At 36.3% G+C, this 16,505-nt stretch overlaps 1 protein-coding gene across 2 annotated transcripts; it reads left to right on the forward strand.

Moving 5' to 3' along the window:
* The first annotated feature begins 900 nt into the window (after positions 1-900).
* LOC106050212 (uncharacterized) lies at positions 901-13,894 on the forward strand. Of its 2 annotated transcripts, XM_056029317.1 has the most exons (9): positions 901-1,047; positions 3,916-4,015; positions 6,272-6,485; positions 8,996-9,086; positions 9,230-9,278; positions 11,167-11,295; positions 12,689-12,769; positions 13,336-13,426; positions 13,596-13,894. In XM_056029317.1, exons 1-9 carry the CDS (start codon positions 1,029-1,031, stop codon positions 13,716-13,718), a joined length of 897 nt encoding a protein of 298 aa, XP_055885292.1. In that variant the 5' UTR covers positions 901-1,028; the 3' UTR covers positions 13,719-13,894. The 2 variants fall into 2 exon arrangements, with proteins under 2 accessions (XP_055885292.1, XP_055885293.1); XM_056029318.1 differs by lacking the exon at positions 11,167-11,295.
* The last annotated feature ends 2,611 nt before the right edge of the window (positions 13,895-16,505 follow it).

Raw genomic sequence — 16,505 nt, forward strand, 5'->3', positions numbered from 1 at the left:
TAGTCATGCATGTTAAATTCTGCCAAGTCACTAGTTTTCTATGCTCTAATAATACTAGGGAAGAAGGAGCATTGGTACAAATTTGTCCTAGCATATGGAACAAGGAATGCGTCTTTGTAGTAACTTAAATGCACCTTAAACCATTTCTGACTGGAGAAGAGGCAGTAGAAGTACGACTTAAGAAGTTCAATGGATGAATTAAAGAAACATTCTCAGCCTAAAAATTAAGTTGTTTTTTCAACTGAGATACACACAGAATTTACGCTCCCATCTCATTGGTTACAATGTAGGAAATTTAATTAGCCTTTATTGTACATGCAATATATGTTTTGTAGGGGGAGATGGGGTTCCAATAATGTGTCTTCCACCGGACACCAGCTATGATCGTTACGCCAGTGGTTTAAGATTTATATCATTTTGTCTGATAGTATCTGACAATCGGTTGAAACTTTAGCTTTTTTTTATTGTCCTTTGCTGTAATCTATCTCTATTTGTCTCTCTTTCCGATAGTGGTGTGTCTTGCAGAAAGTTTACCATTTTCTTATACGATTTGAGGTTTACCAGCTAGATCTAGATATTTTGCATATGTACATTTGTTTTTTTTTTACAATCGGGACATCGCACATGATCTGGAAACCGTTTCTAGGTCATTACTATTATCCCACACTCGTCAGTGTTACAAGTACATAGAAGTCAAATTCATAAAGCGCTGGTTGTGAATTTGTATGTGTTTCGTGTGTGAATGTTGTACAGTAGTTACGCTGAAGTTGTCAATTTTAGTCAAACTGAATTTCCATTTGATTGGAACATGATAGGAACAATAAAAAATTATCTTATCTTAGCATGAGACAAAAGTGTATTATCAATAGGAAATGCCCGATTTTAGGCTTTAAAAAAAAATTAAAAACAGTGCGAACCATTTGAAGTACAAAAACCACAGCACATTATTTAACATCATATACAATATTCATCTAGAGCAAATTAATTAATATTCCACGTAAAATATAATTAGTCATATTATAAAAACAATGACATCACAAATTGTAAGTAAGTAGAACAAGATCTATATTTGTTGATGTAATTGTAAGTAAGTAGAACAAGATCTATATTTGTTGATGTAATTGTAAGTAAGTAGAACAAGATCTATATTTGTTGATGTAATTGTAAGTAAGTAGAACAAGATCTATATTTGTTGATGTAATTGTAAGTAAGTAGAACAAGATCTATATTTGTTGATGTAATTGTAAGTAAGTAGAACAAGATCTATATTTGTTGATGTAATTGTAAGTAAGTAGAACAAGATCTATATTTGTTGATGTAATTGTAAGTAAGTAGAACAAGATCTATATTTGTTGATGTAATTGTAAGTAAGTAGAACAAGATCTATATTTGTTGATGTAATTGTAAGTAAGTAGAACAAGATCTATATTTGTTGATGTAATTGTAAGTAAGTAGAACAAGATCTATATTTGTTGATGTAATTGTAAGTAAGTAGAACAAGATCTATATTTGTTGATGTACAAGTTTTGATTATCGTTCTTACAATTGGATGCAGTGGCGTAGCTAGGGATATTGGGTGGCGGGGACTCTAGACCTTTTTAGGGGCCCTTGCATTTTGGGTGGCGGGGACTCTAGACCTTTTTAGGGGCCCTTGCATTTTGGGTGGCGGGGACTCTAGACCTTTTTAGGGGCCCTTGCATTTTGGGTGGCGGGGACTCTAGACCTTTTTAGGGGCCCTTGCATTTTGGGTGGCGGGGACTCTAGACCTTTTTAGGGGCCCTTGCATTTTGGGTGGCGGGGACTCTAGACCTTTTTAGGGGCCCTTGCATTTTGGGTGGCGGGGACTCTAGACCTTTTTAGGGGCCCTTGCATTTTGGGTGGCGGGGACTCTAGACCTTTTTAGGGGCCCTTGCATTTTGGGTGGCGGGGACTCTAGACCTTTTTAGGGGCCCTTGCATTTTGGGTGGCGGGGACTCTAGACCTTTTTAGGGGCCCTTGCATTTTGGGTGGCGGGGACTCTAGACCTTTTTAGGGGCCCTTGCATTTTGGGTGGCGGGGACTCTAGACCTTTTTAGGGGCCCTTGCATTTTGGGTGGCGGGGACTCTAGACCTTTTTAGGGGCCCTTGCATTTTGGGTGGCGGGGACTCTAGACCTTTTTAGGGGCCCTTGCATTTTGGGTGGCGGGGACTCTAGACCTTTTTAGGGGCCCTTGCATTTTGGGTGGCGGGGACTCTAGACCTTTTTAGGGGCCCTTGCATTTTGGGTGGCGGGGACTCTAGACCTTTTTAGGGGCCCTTGCATTTTGGGTGGCGGGGACTCTAGACCTTTTTAGGGGCCCTTGCATTTTGGGTGGCGGGGACTCTAGACCTTTTTAGGGGCCCTTGCATTTTGGGTGGCGGGGACTCTAGACCTTTTTAGGGGCCCTTGCATTTTGGGTGGCGGGGACTTTTTAGGGGCGGACATTCGACATCATGACATGAGATACAGATGTAATAAATATATGTCTAAATTCATTATTGGTACAGTATATAAGTCAAATTAATAAAAAAATCATTAAGACTCTTTTAATGAAGGATACTAGAATATTCACATTTGACTAGAGTAACACCTTTAGTAAAATCATTAAATTTAGAAAGCCTTCAGGACAGAAGACTTAAAAGTAAAGTAGCAATTATACATAAAACACTGAACCATAATCTTCAAATACAAAAACAGAATTTAATAAAATACTCTGAAAGACACAAAAAATAAAGGCACATTCCTCGTTCCATATGCTAGGACAAATGCTCCTTCTTCCCTAGTGGTATTTGATCACCTGAGTCAGGCTGGAAAACCAAATGACTAGATTGACCCAGGAACACGCGTAGGACGTAATCATCTTTTTTGAAGTAACGTCTGTATTTTATAAGATAAGATAGCGTTGTTTATTGGCGAGATAATGCACAATTTCATAGCACAAGTGACAAATCTCAATTCATATTGCCTCACGTCGTGATTTCTGTGCAGCAAAGGTCACATATAACATCGTCTAGAGTAGTGATGGGCAAACTTGTTTGAGTAGCGGGACTAAAATGTAATGGAAACATTTTGGAGGGGACAAAATATTTTTTATTTGAAAAATACAGAAATTTAATATTAGATTTGGCCTAATTGATATCGAAATTTAACTAATGCGATGCATGAAGATGTAATAACAGTTGTCATAATTTGATTGAAGTTCACACTTCAGTATCGGTCATTTCCCTCACATTACTTTATTTTAATACACTTGACCTGCCTTTTTAAAAATAGGATTGATAAATGAGCTGTCATCATCATCATCAAACTCCATTAGAGTGAGGGCTTGAGAGGCTCAAATCCTCTCTTTCAAAAGCCGTGGACAGAAACCCTGCTGTCTTGCGTAGTGCATAAATGTCGCCATACAGGTCGAGAATTTTGGGTTTCCCAGACCTGTCGAGACGGAGATCAGCAAGTCTGGGGCAGTCAAACAGAATATGAGGCACGGTTTCCTCTTCTTCTCCGCAGCGGGGGCACCGTGAATCACAATTTGGCCATAGCCGCGAGAAATATGAGCCAACAGTGACAGTGACAGGATAAATGAGCTGTAGATGTCAGGAGAATGTTTCTGGCAGTGAAGAATGCAAGAAAACGCTTGGCGTCGTGGCTTTGCCCAGCTGGGGAAGCTTACAGCGCTTCCCCAGACCCCCTTGCTGACAAGAGAAGGGCCACCAACATTGTATAATTTGAGAACATTTGACATTTGAATGTAAAAACTACTTTACAAAAACACTGTTTCTCATACTTGAAACACTAGACATAATGTTATACAACACTGTTAATTACAACCACTTTATTTACTTGTTTTTCCTCTTGTTCCAATTGTTTAAACGTTACCTCCTTATTTAAATCCTCAGATCAACTTCAGAGGCACAAGAAAACTAAAAGTTCCAGGACAGGTCCAACTTCTTTGTCAACAGTTTTTAAACTTGCTGCTTCATCACTCAACGCTACCAGGTAATGTCAGTTGGTGGTGGTGGTGAGATGCTACATCTTGAAGGAATCTTAGTAATGTCAATTGGCCCAGTGGTGGTGAGATGCTACATCTTGTAGTAATTTTTTCTAGTAATGTCAATTGGCCCATCGGTGGTGAGATGCTACATCTTGTAGTAATTTTTTCTAGTAATGTCAATTAGTCCAGTGGTGGTAAGATGCTACATCTTGTAGGAATTTTTTAGTACTATCAATTGGTCCAGTGGTGGTGAGATGCTACATCTTGTAGGAATCTTTTAGTAATGTCAATTGGTCCAGTGGTGGTGAGATGCTACATCTTGTAGGAATCTTTTAGTAATGACAATTGGTCCAATGGTTGTGAGATGCTACATCTTGTAGGAATCTTTTAGTAATGACAATTGGTCCAGTGGTGGTGAGATGCTACATCTTGAAGGAATCTTTTAGTAATGACAATTAGTCCAGTGGTTGTGAGATGCTACATCTTGTAGGAATCTTTTAGTAATGACAATTAGTCCAGTGGTGGTGAGATGCTACATCTTGTAGGAATTTTTTGTTGAACGTTATAAATTGCTTTTGAATAAAATCAATACAGATGCTTAAATTGCATAAAGTGCACGTTTTTTCAGTATCATGAAACATTAATTTTAAAACAGGACTTCCGGACACCCCAGCCATTTTGCTATCGTAAATACTTTTGTCAATGAATATATAGACATGAAATAAATTGCAGGATGGAGTTTAGGCGTTTCTGGCATATGTAGGACGTTGTCCAGATACTTTGGACTACTAGAATACAGGAACTACTTTGTAGTGACACATATCTAATTCTGACTACTAGAATACAGGAACTACTTTGTAGTGACACATATCTAATTCTGTTGTTAACTCTTCAAGCTTTAACACAATCTGTATTTACCTCAATTTATAATCGTACCAATGGTGCACTATAAAAGTAAATATGAAGAATATAATTCAATAATAACTCATATCTTGAATTATACAATATTACTAAAGTACACATTTATATGATTGCTCTCTTACTAATTCATTCTCTTGACTGTTGAATGTATAATAGCTGACTTCTAGGTTGATTGTGCAACAACTGACTTCTAGGTTGACTGTGAAACAACTAACTGACTTCTAGGTTGACTGTGAAACAACTAAATGACTTCTAGGTTGACTGTGAAACAACTAACTGACTTCTAGGTTGACTGTGAAACAACTAACTGACTTCTAGGTTGACTGTGAAACAACTAAATGACTTCTAGGTTGACTGTGAAACAACTAACTGACTTCTAGGTTGACTGTGAAACAACTAACTGACTTCTAGGTTGACTCTGAAACAACTAAATGACTTCTAGGTTGACTGTGAAACAAATAACTGACTTCTAGGTTGACTGTGAAACAACTAACTGACTTCTAGGGGCTCCACATACTTCACTGCCTAAGTGCTAGTTTGTTATTTTATTATTAATATTATTAAAATATTTGTCTTCTTATAACTCATTCTTTATCTTCTTATAACTCATTCTTTATCTTCTTATAACTCACTCTTTATCTTCTTATAACTCACTCTTTATCTTCTTATAATTCACTCTTTATCTTCTTATAACTCACTCTTTATCTTCTTATAACTCACTCTTTATCTTCTTATAACTCACTCTTTATCTTCTTATAACTCACTCTTTATCTTCTTATAACTCATTCTTTATCTTCTTATAACTCATTCTTTATCTTCTTATAACTCACTCTTTATCTTCTTATAACTCACTCTTTATCTTCTTATAACTCACTCTTTATCTTCTTATAACTCACTCTTTATCTTCTTATAACTCATTCTTTGTTCTTATAACTCATTCTTTGTCTCAAGTGAGGCCGAGGCTTGAGTGTTAAACAAGAATGTTGTGGGGAAGTCCATCTGAAGATCTCGAGAGGACCTTTAAAAAAAATAATTAAAAATTCAGAAATAAAGTAATTCCAGAGTTTACCAAGCTGGATACCAAAGCTTTATTCTGAAGAAATTTAAGGTGGTGGACGGTAGAGTAGACTCTCTTTTAATCACTACAGACTAGACCCAGAAACATGTGAACTAGTTACCTACTGCCAGGTCTTGAATTGGGAATTAGACTTTTATTGAAGAGCTCAGCATTCAGCTTATAATATAATAAAACATATTTGAGAGCCTCATGTTTCTCGTTTTAAGCAGCAGCAGCAACAAGAGTACCATCTGTTTGCTATTTTGTTGTTCTATTCTTGCAGAGGTATCGAGCTGCGCTGCTACAAGTTTAGTCCTCATGTCTCCCTTCCGTCAAACTTTATCCGGATTGATCTGTTTGAGTTTGAAGCAGAACGCTGGAGGGAAACATTCAATACGATGGGACGTCTGCAAGAGCTGCATTTGAAGGAGGCATCCCCTTTCACGACATTAAGCAAGGCTCCGTATCATTGCCCAGCATTGTCTAGCGACTTTAAGGTTGTTTATGTTCCGTAGGCCTACTAGCGACGGTACTAGTATAAAGACTTATCTTAACAATCTGAGGTTTAGACCTAGGTTCCGTACAAGTATCTTTCAAGGAGTTATCTTTAGTAGTTAAGGTTTATGTTTCGTGCTAGCATCACTAAGGAATTATCTTTAAAATATGAGAGTTATGTTCCGTGAGAGTAGAATGCAGAAAGAGTTTACAAAAAGTATATAAAAATTAAACACTTAACCCAAAAAGTAAGCAGACAGCTGCAGAGTGAATAGACTCTACATAAACAATGTAATATCTAAAGATAACAACAAAAACCTATGGTCATACATTAAGTCTAAGAAAATAGAAACAACAGGCATAGCGCCATTAAAAGATGAACATAACATAATACATAATGATAATGAAACTAAAGAAAACATCCTAAACAAATACTTTGCATCAGCATTCTCAGACACAGGAGACAAAGACATATTACTGAATTTGAACCAAGTAGACAACATAGAAGATATAGTAGTACAAGAAAATGGAATTCAAAAACTATTAGCCAACACCAAACCAAATAAAGCTTCTGGACCTGATGGTATTCCAGCTAGATTACTCAAAGAACTAAGTAATGAGCTAGCCCCAGTGTTCAAAATACTCTATCAGGCTTCACTTAACCAGGGCAGAGTACCAAAGGAATGGAAAGAAGCTAATGTCACCCCCCCTATTTAAAAAAGGAGAAAAATCTGACCCAGGAAACTACAGACCAGTACCACTTACCAGCATCACATGTAAAATCCTAGAACACATAATATGTAGCAACATCATAAACCACTTAGACAAACATAATGTCCTCACACGATACCAACATGGCTTTAGGAAATATAGATCATGTGAAACACAACTAATAGGACTAATTGATGATTTTTCAAAAGGTTTAGATAATAGTGAACAAATAGATGCTATCTTACTAGATTTTTCTAAGCCTTTTGACAAAGTTCACCACCATAGTTTGCTTAAAAAATTAAAATATTTCGGCATTAATGGTCCACTGCATCAGTGGATTAAAGATTTTCTTATAGGGAGAGAACAAACTGTAATAATAAATGGCTCTAAATCAACACCGATAACAATAAACTCAGGTGTACCTCAAGGAACAGTCTTGGGTCCACTACTATTTTTAATTTACATAAATGATTTACCAAATTGCATTACTTCAGGAACAAAAGTCAGATTATTTGCAGACGATTGCATAATATATAGAACAATAAAAACAACACAAGACAGATATTTTACAAAGAGAATTAGATGAATTACAGAAATGGGAATCAAATTGGAGCATGTCTTTCCACCCAGAAAAATGTCAGTTGTTAAGAGTAACAAAAAAACTAAAACAAATTAATTCCACTTATCTTATTCATGGCAAACCAGTAACACAGACTAAAAACACAAAATACCTAGGTGTTATAATAAATGAAAAACTGTCATGGAATCCACATATTGATGAAACTACAAAAAATCAAACAAAGCATTAGGATTTATTAAAAGAAATTTCTATAAATCAAAAAAGAACATAAAACTAAAATGTTATTTAACCTTGGTTAGGCCAATAATAGAATATGCATCCTCCATTTGGGACCCCTTAACTCAAGAAAACATTAAGAAACTGGAACAGACACAAAATAGAGCAGTGAGATTCATAACAAACGAATATTCACATTTGACTAGAGTAACACCTTTAGTAACAGAAGGCTCAAAAGTAAAGTAGCAATCATACATAAAACACTGAACCATAATCTTCAAATACAAAAACAAAGTTTAATAAAATACTCTGAAAGACACAAAGATAAAGGCACATTCCTCGTCCCATATGCTAGGACAAATTTGTACAAATACTCCTTCTTCCCTAGTGCTATTAGAGCATGGAATGGGTTGCCTGAGCTAGCCAGGAAAACCAGTGACTTGGCAGAATTTAAGTCATTGGTTAATATGCATGACTAAATGCATGACGCGTAGGACGTAATCATCTTCTTTTTTGAAGTAACGTCTGTAACACTAAAGATTTGTCTTAAGAATCTGTCACTTAGGGTCTGTACTAGTATCTTTTTGAAAAGACCAGAACTCTAATACTTAAACAAAAAAAGTTTTAAAATATTCAATCCACGAATTAATTTTAAGACTTAAGTCAAGGTTTTGTTCCAAGCATTTTCCCATATATTTGACGCTAAAGGATAGTCATGTCCTATGTACTTCTACCAGCCCGAAAACTGACTTTTAGAGAACATTGTCTAGTATTGCCTACTAAGGAGTTTGTTAGTTGGTCGAGGAGTATTTTTGGCAAGAACTTTTCCCGAAATGTAATGTCACGACCATTGGAGCAGTCAGACTTGTCTTTTTTTTTTGGTACTTTAGTCCTAGCATAAAGTGAAAAGGTGTGTTAAACTTTCATTGAGACAAGCATCAACCATTTTAAAGACTTTAGTTGGAAGACATTCATAGCCAGTTATTATTATGTCGTTATTCTTAGGTTGCTTACGGTAAAATGAGTCAGGTGGATGGAGCATCAGTAAAAGGTTCTTTTAAGCCTAAGAAAGAAGTCAAAGTCTCATACTGCAACTGTAAGTGGTTATCACAATTATTATTGAAACAACTAATCTACTAATAGGTTAATGTTTCCAGCTTATGTTAGAATAAGGTGTAGGCTACATATTTTAGTTTAATTCCATCGACGTTATAGCCAGCAGGTTATACTATCTTGCAGGTATCTTCTCGTCAAATCTGCCTAAAATAGGTGAGCCAGTGGTGCTAAGGTAAATATTATAAACATAGGCCTACACTATTTCTATTGAAAAAATCTAGAAACACAAAATTCGTCTACTTTGCACGAAAGTCTTTTACTTATAAGATATATCAAACTGATGATCGAGGAATGACTCGCTTACAAGATATATCAAACTGATTATTGAGGAAGACTCGCTTACACGATATATCAAACTGATGATTGAGGAATGACTCGCTTACAAGATATATCAAACTGATGATTGAGGAATGACTCGCTTACAAGATATATCAAACTGATGATTGAGGAATGACTCGCTTACAGGATATATCAAACTGATGATTGAGGAATGACTCCCTTACAGGATATATCAAACTGATTATTGAGGAATGACTCGTTTACAAGATATATCAAACTGATGATTGAGGAATGACTCGCTTACAAGATATATCAAACTGATGATTGAGGAATGACTCGCTTACAAGATATATCAAACGGATGATCGAGGAATGACTCGCTTACAAGATATATCAACCAGATGATTGAGGAATGACTCGCTTACAAGATATATCAAACTGATGATTGAGGAATGACTCGCTTACAAGATATATCAAACTGATGATTGAGGAATGACTCGCTTACAAGATATATCAAACTGATGATTGAGGAATGACTCGCTTCAACAATAATAAATAATGAAGAGGGTTTAAAAAAAAAGCAGAAATTTTTCGCACGCTAGCGTTAAAATGTTTTCAAGACTTGTATTTATATAATCTACATGCCAATGGGCCGAGAAGCCTTTTGTTATTTCCACTTATTATAATAACACCATCATAGTTAGGAACTTGCAGTTTATTTCAAGGCACCAGATGATGTTTGATTGTAAAGTGTATTTGTTTATCCATGTCTGCAGACTTCGTGTACCGTCAGATATAAAATCATATAAAATGATTCTTTGATTGCTATTTATTTTGGCTATTCGGTCAACGGAGAGTACGAAACAATGAGAGAAAAGGAAGCTAGTTAACCTTTTTTCATGTCTTGTGTAATGCCAATAATCATATACAAGTGTTCATTTTGATCTGCTGTTGTTTGTTGTGTAACAACTACATTGCCGAATAAGCCTTCGACCTTGTTTAATGGCGATACAAGGAGTTTTGACTTCATTGTTCTTATTCTTAAATCTCTGACTTGGAAATCAAATAAACCACAGCTACTTGTAATATTACTCGTGTCACCTAAATATTAATCTTCGCTATGACATGTATATTAAAAGGTTGATGCATCATACTTATATGGTTTACATTGAGTTGTTATTCCTCTTTTTTTTTGGTTATATTTATAGAAGAAACTAAATGAAACTATTAATAAAACTGATACATTTAAATTTTTACAGTAGTACATTCAAAATCTTTTATGTTTTAATTGCCCGTGTGGGCATGGTCCCGAGTTTGTTTGTTTGTTTTACATGTTTCGGATGTTCCTTCAGAGTTGAAGATAGATGTGTTCATCGCGAGAAGCGTAAACATGAAGTTTTCTTATACATCGCATTCGTGAACATTCAAGTTTTTAAACAAAAGATCGGAGAATGAAAGGGACTTTGTTAGAAATTAAAAGTTGGAGAGGTTTCTATTTCCTATGTGTGCTCTAGTAAGTTATAAGCCCCTACTGTGGGTTAATACTGTGTGTTCAATATTTTTTTGATTTCAATATTGAGAATTTAAATGTGTTTTTTTTTTCATGAGGATGTCTGTAATTTCTTTACTTTAACAAATATCTCCGCCAATTACAGTGGGATTCGGGTCATCGATTTAGATTTTAGATCCAACTATTCAAAATATTACTACGTATTAAATATGTAATTCTACTGTAACGGTATCCCACCTGCAACACGACAATGTAGTCTGCCATTGTTTCAGTTCTCTACCAAGACGCGTGCTGAAACAAGAGAGTCGTGTGTTCACGCCCTATCTGCCCACCTCCACTGTTATGGTCAAGTATAACAGAAACATGTACGACGTAGAGACTATTTGTGAGTGGTTGCAGAAGTAAGTGCCAGGCTAGACAGGCAATATTTAGTAGGCTTAGAATACAAAAGGTGCTGTTATTGATGTACTTTAACACATTAAGATTTTGCGTAGGTTTTCTTAGCTTATAAATTACAGATGTTCCTTCAAAACCAAAGATAATTAGTACAACCTGGATCCATGTGTTCACCTAGCCGGGTTGGATTTACTTAAAGGCACATAACCTAACATGTAATATCTGGGCTTTAAAGGGTCTCAAATAGCTTAGGGCCTTTTCAAGTCTAAATATGACACTGTGTGCATGTTAATTGTAGACTTAAACTCTGATAAACCATTCGTTTGCTGTCAGGTTCAGGCAACCCGTTCCATGCTATGATAGCACTAAGGAAGAAGGCGCAGTTGTACACATTTGTCCCAGTATAAGGAATAAGCAATGTGTATTTATTTTTGTGTCTTTATGAGTATTTTATAAGGTTGTGTTTTTGTTGTAAGTTCAGTGTTTTCTGTATTATTGCTACTTTACTTTTAACTATTTATGATGAAGTGCCTTTAGATTTCGTTTTCACAAGCTGTGTTGGTGCTCTACTCTATGTTGGTGCTGTACCCTATGTTGGTGCTCTACCCTATGTTGGTGCTCTACTCTATGTTGGTGCTCTACTCTATGTTGGTGCTCTACCCTATGTTGGTGCTCTACCCTATGTTGGTGCTCTACCCTATGTTGGTGCTCTACTCTATGTTGGTGCTGTACCCTATGTTGGTGCTCTACTCTATGTTGGTGCTCTACCCTATGTTGGTGCTCTACCCTATGTTGGTGCTCTACCCTGTGGTGGTGCTCTACCCTATGTTGGTGCTCTACTCTATGTTGGTGCTCTACCCTATGTTGGTGCTGTACCCTATGTTGGTGCTGTACCCTATGTTGGTGCTGTACCCTATGTTGGTGCTCTACTCTATGTTGGTGCTCTACTCTATGTTGGTGCTCTACCCTATGTTGGTGCTCTACTCTATGTTGGTGCTGTACCCTATGTTGGTGCTCTACTCTATGTTGGTGCTCTACCCTATGTTGGTGCTCTACCCTATGTTGGTGCTCTACTCTATGTTGGTGCTCTACTCTATGTTGGTGCTCTACCCTATGTTGGTGCTGTACCCTATGTTGGTGCTCTACCCTGTGTTGGTGCTCTACTCTATGTTGGTGCTCTACCCTATGTTGGTGCTCTACCCTATGTTGGTGACGCGCTTCATTAGTCAGCACGAACTATTTTGTTGTATTGAACACAACAAAACTAATCAATCTAATTCAATGTTTTAATAAAAATATAATGGAATCAAGAGGTTTCACGTCACTGAAATAGACTTGATCTAGATTGTTTAACTTCTAGGAAATCAAGTTGGCTTAGACTGACATTTATCTTTACAGATTTGGACCTTTCGTCTTCTCCATAAGGAAGGGAGACCACACACTGATAGTATCCTTTGAAACAATGCAGTCAGCCTATGAGTAAGTAGTTCTTTAAACCCAGTGTAGTAACGGGGTAGATGTCTAACACAGTAGGCCTATTTACCGAAAAGACCTAAATGTAATATCAGTTGTATTCAATGAGCCAGAGAAGTCACATTTATTTCAAACCTCGTGGAATTAAGACGTTCACTAATCGAATCAAATAGCAGAGGCATGAAAGAGTACATAGGGGATAAGAGGAAAAAAGAACCGCTGTGCGAATTTACATTTTAACTAAAAGCCTGAATGCAAGGTCTATTTTAATTGGGTGCTTTTAACCCCTTGACATATTTTGATGAACTTTACTTCATATGCCCCATAGATTGCAAGGTCTGAAAAAAAAAAGGGGGGGGGGAGACTTTACTTACTAACTCTAGTCTAGCAGTCTAGTAGTCTAGCCCTAACAGTGGCTAGAAATCAAATTATAAGCCTGCCGCCCTGCCCTATATGTAGGCTATATATATATATATAGTAATGTGAAACACTGCACTCATCCTTAATGTTCGGAATCGAAAACATTGCCATTATAATATATATATATATATATATATATTCTTTCTTTTCAGTGCAGTGAATACTCCCCTACACTCGGCCAGGATAGTTATATATTGGTTGGACCCTAAATTAAACAATTATGGACACTATTGTGCTTTTAAGGTACGTACTTGTATATAGGCTACTGATTACATAGACCAGAAGCTCATACATAGACTGACATAGACAGCATTAGAGCTTAACATAATCAGACAACAAAACAGACAGCATATAGACATAGTTAATAGATCAATAGATACTTAAGCCTACATGTTATCTACATTTGTCTCAGAATTACACTGTTGAAACGGATGCAACCTGGCAGAAGCTACTGAATCAAATCATAAGGAAGGAGAAAGGAATCATGAAAGCAAATACTCCAAGCTCTGGGAAAGCGTTACGATTTGATACATGAGGTTACAGATATGTTGATTCGATACATGATGTTACATACATGTTGATTCGATACAATATGTTGTATTCGATAGAAGATGTTATACGGACGTGGTTTGAAATTATAGCATCATCAGATATAGTCATCATATTTGAACATTAAAAGAGTATTTGAAATGGCAAAGCATCGAAACATAATTATCTTTTTTTTTTTTTAGTTTGAAATGTTCAATCAACAGACATAAGGTATAAACATTTTTTATTGATACACCAGACAGGTTATTAGTTTAAGTAAAACAATTTCAAAAGTGCTAAGTTAGCATTAGATTATTTATACGATAGTTTACTACACCCATTCAAATATACACAAGTCATACATTTTATAATACGCTAGGTCTATTCAATAATACGGTAGACCTTCTCAATAAAACGGATTACATTACACACATCTATTGATAGGTGAAGTGATTTGTAACACTAAGAGAATGGCTAAGTAATTGGTGGAGATAAATAGATGCCCGAGAGCTTTTTCTAGACCACGACTTTATCTTCAGGTTAATAACTTAAGTCAAAACAATGCAAAAGAGGTCAGTGAATTTTTTTGTACGGTTAACTGAAGCCCGTGCACAATACGAGCACTCTGTAACAATGATCACTTTGACTTTTGAATGTGAAACGTGGTAATAGGATAAAAACATCAACATTGTAGAGGCCTTGCGTAGGTACTGTACTATTAACCTTTCACTAATTACATTCTGTATTGCCGGAGTCCCAGATACGTCGGGAATAGCAATGTCTTAGAAAATTACATAGGCATTGAATTGGACCTCTTCCATAAAGAACGCTTGGTTCAAGCAGGCTTACACGCCTAGAGTTCGAAGAACCTTCGGCTCCACTCTTTTGACAATCAAACGGTCTCAACACTGACCTGTGACGTAGCAACCTGTGTAGACCAATAGCTCGTTGCCTCGTCACAGGTCGTGTCGTCAGAAACAGCTGGCATGTAAAGGTTATTAAGAGAAGGGGAATTAGTTATGTATGAGATTCAAGTGTTAGGGGAAATGTCTGGTCATACTGGTCGTATCCAACAGAAAATAGTGAACGTATATGAAATTATATACCGCGGAAATTTTAATCAATTAGACAAAAGTTGCATTTATGTTACAACAGAATAAATGACCTATTACTCTTCCGTGCAGAAATAACTTATAGACCTACAAATTGCTACTGGCTCAAACTTGATCACTACGCCCCCCCCCCTTTTATTTGCCTGTGTTTATCGTGGTAACGGATTTAGTTAACATGGGAGAACAGTATTTTTATATAATTCAAAATTAATTTAGTTTTCAATTGATTAATGAGTCATTTCATTTCTTTTAGTTTCAAAATAACAATACAAATATTCTTTATACTAATCCGAATTAAACCTGAAACACTGCTAAAAATAGTTGGTATAAAATTAAAACCCCAGTGCGTTAAGAGTTAATAGAAGGTCAGCGTAGTACAGACTATTCAGTTATGATTAATAGAAGGTCAGCGTAGTACAGACTATTCAGTTATGGTTAATAGAAGGTCAGCGTAGTAAAGACTATTCAGTTATGGTTAATAGAAGGTCAGCGTAGTAAAGACTATTCAGTTATGGTCTGCCAGAGATAGAACCGAGCAGCAAGTACATTTGAACCATTTGGAAATGTCAGAAACTTGTCAACCTTGTAGCGGTCTTATGGAGCATGTCCGTTTTTTAGTCTTATATCTGTGACACTGATTGACGAATATTGAAAAACAAAATTTAAATTAAAGGACCTGGTTCTAACCATATGCGTCTACAGTAATGATTATGTTAGTATGGCTACAAACTCATAAGAACTTTGTGAACTTATGTTTATAAGAAGTTACCATAAGCATTTAATCTATGATCACTGTCATGCGCAACTGTACAATTTTGAATTGTAATTATTTTACACGCTGTTGCTAGGTTTTCGGTAAGGCAATGTTTATATATTCATGCTTTCTATCACCTCTGGAGATGTAAATGATTGATAGTTTTGCTTCAAGAAACTAATGGTAAATGATTGATAGTTTCGCTTAAAGAAACTAATGTCTACTGTCCATATTCATCTTTCATTGTAAATATTCATTTGATTAAAAAATTAATTAATTAGTTATTGATCTCATTCTGTGTATATCGAGTGCACGACCAGTCATTCCCGAGTGTAACCTCAAGTTAGTCTTCAAAACAGACAACCACTGAACAAAAATTAACTTAAAAATGTCGAATAGATATGTCGCAGCTTTTAAGGATGTTGTCCAGTTCATTAAGTTGCACATTTCGTTGACTCCAGGAAATAGTCCTTTTGTTTTGACCCATAAAAATTACAACAATCTCGGCTTTCACTTCACTTCGTGGGCGTGTTCATGTCTTACGAATATCTAGGTTTAGGTCTGTGATTTGTTGGCGTCCATTTCTCTAAGCATTCCGGAGACCGTCAGGATCAGAGGATTGAACTCTTTTTGGTGCAGGCAATGACAAGAAAAGTGCTGGCTATCAGATAACAGATAAAAGGGTCAACATTCTGGCTGGGAAAAAGGAAGAACTTCTTAATACTGTTAAGAGACGAAAGCTGAGCTGGTTTGGTCTTATTGTAAGACATGACTCGTTATCAAAAGTCATTCTTCAAAGTGGACGAAGAAAGGGTCGTTCTAACAAAAGCTGGCTGGATAAACTAAAAGAATGGACCGGCCTCTCTCTCTTGATATCCTGCTAAGAACATATGCTGCCCGTGAGGGAGTTAGTTATACGCACTACGTC

The sequence above is a fragment of the Biomphalaria glabrata genome, chromosome 5, assembly GCF_947242115.1.
Source record: "Biomphalaria glabrata chromosome 5, xgBioGlab47.1, whole genome shotgun sequence".
Taxonomy (NCBI): Eukaryota; Metazoa; Mollusca; class Gastropoda; family Planorbidae; genus Biomphalaria; species Biomphalaria glabrata.

Bases quoted from the DNA above. Each gene is read 5' to 3' on its own strand.
- LOC106050212 (XM_056029317.1), top strand. The intron at 4,016-6,271 runs GTAATGTCAGTT...CTATTCTTGCAG, and splicing joins TCATCACTCAACGCTACCAG to AGGTATCGAGCTGCGCTGCT. The intron at 12,770-13,335 runs GTAAGTAGTTCT...CTTTCTTTTCAG, and splicing joins ACAATGCAGTCAGCCTATGA to TGCAGTGAATACTCCCCTAC.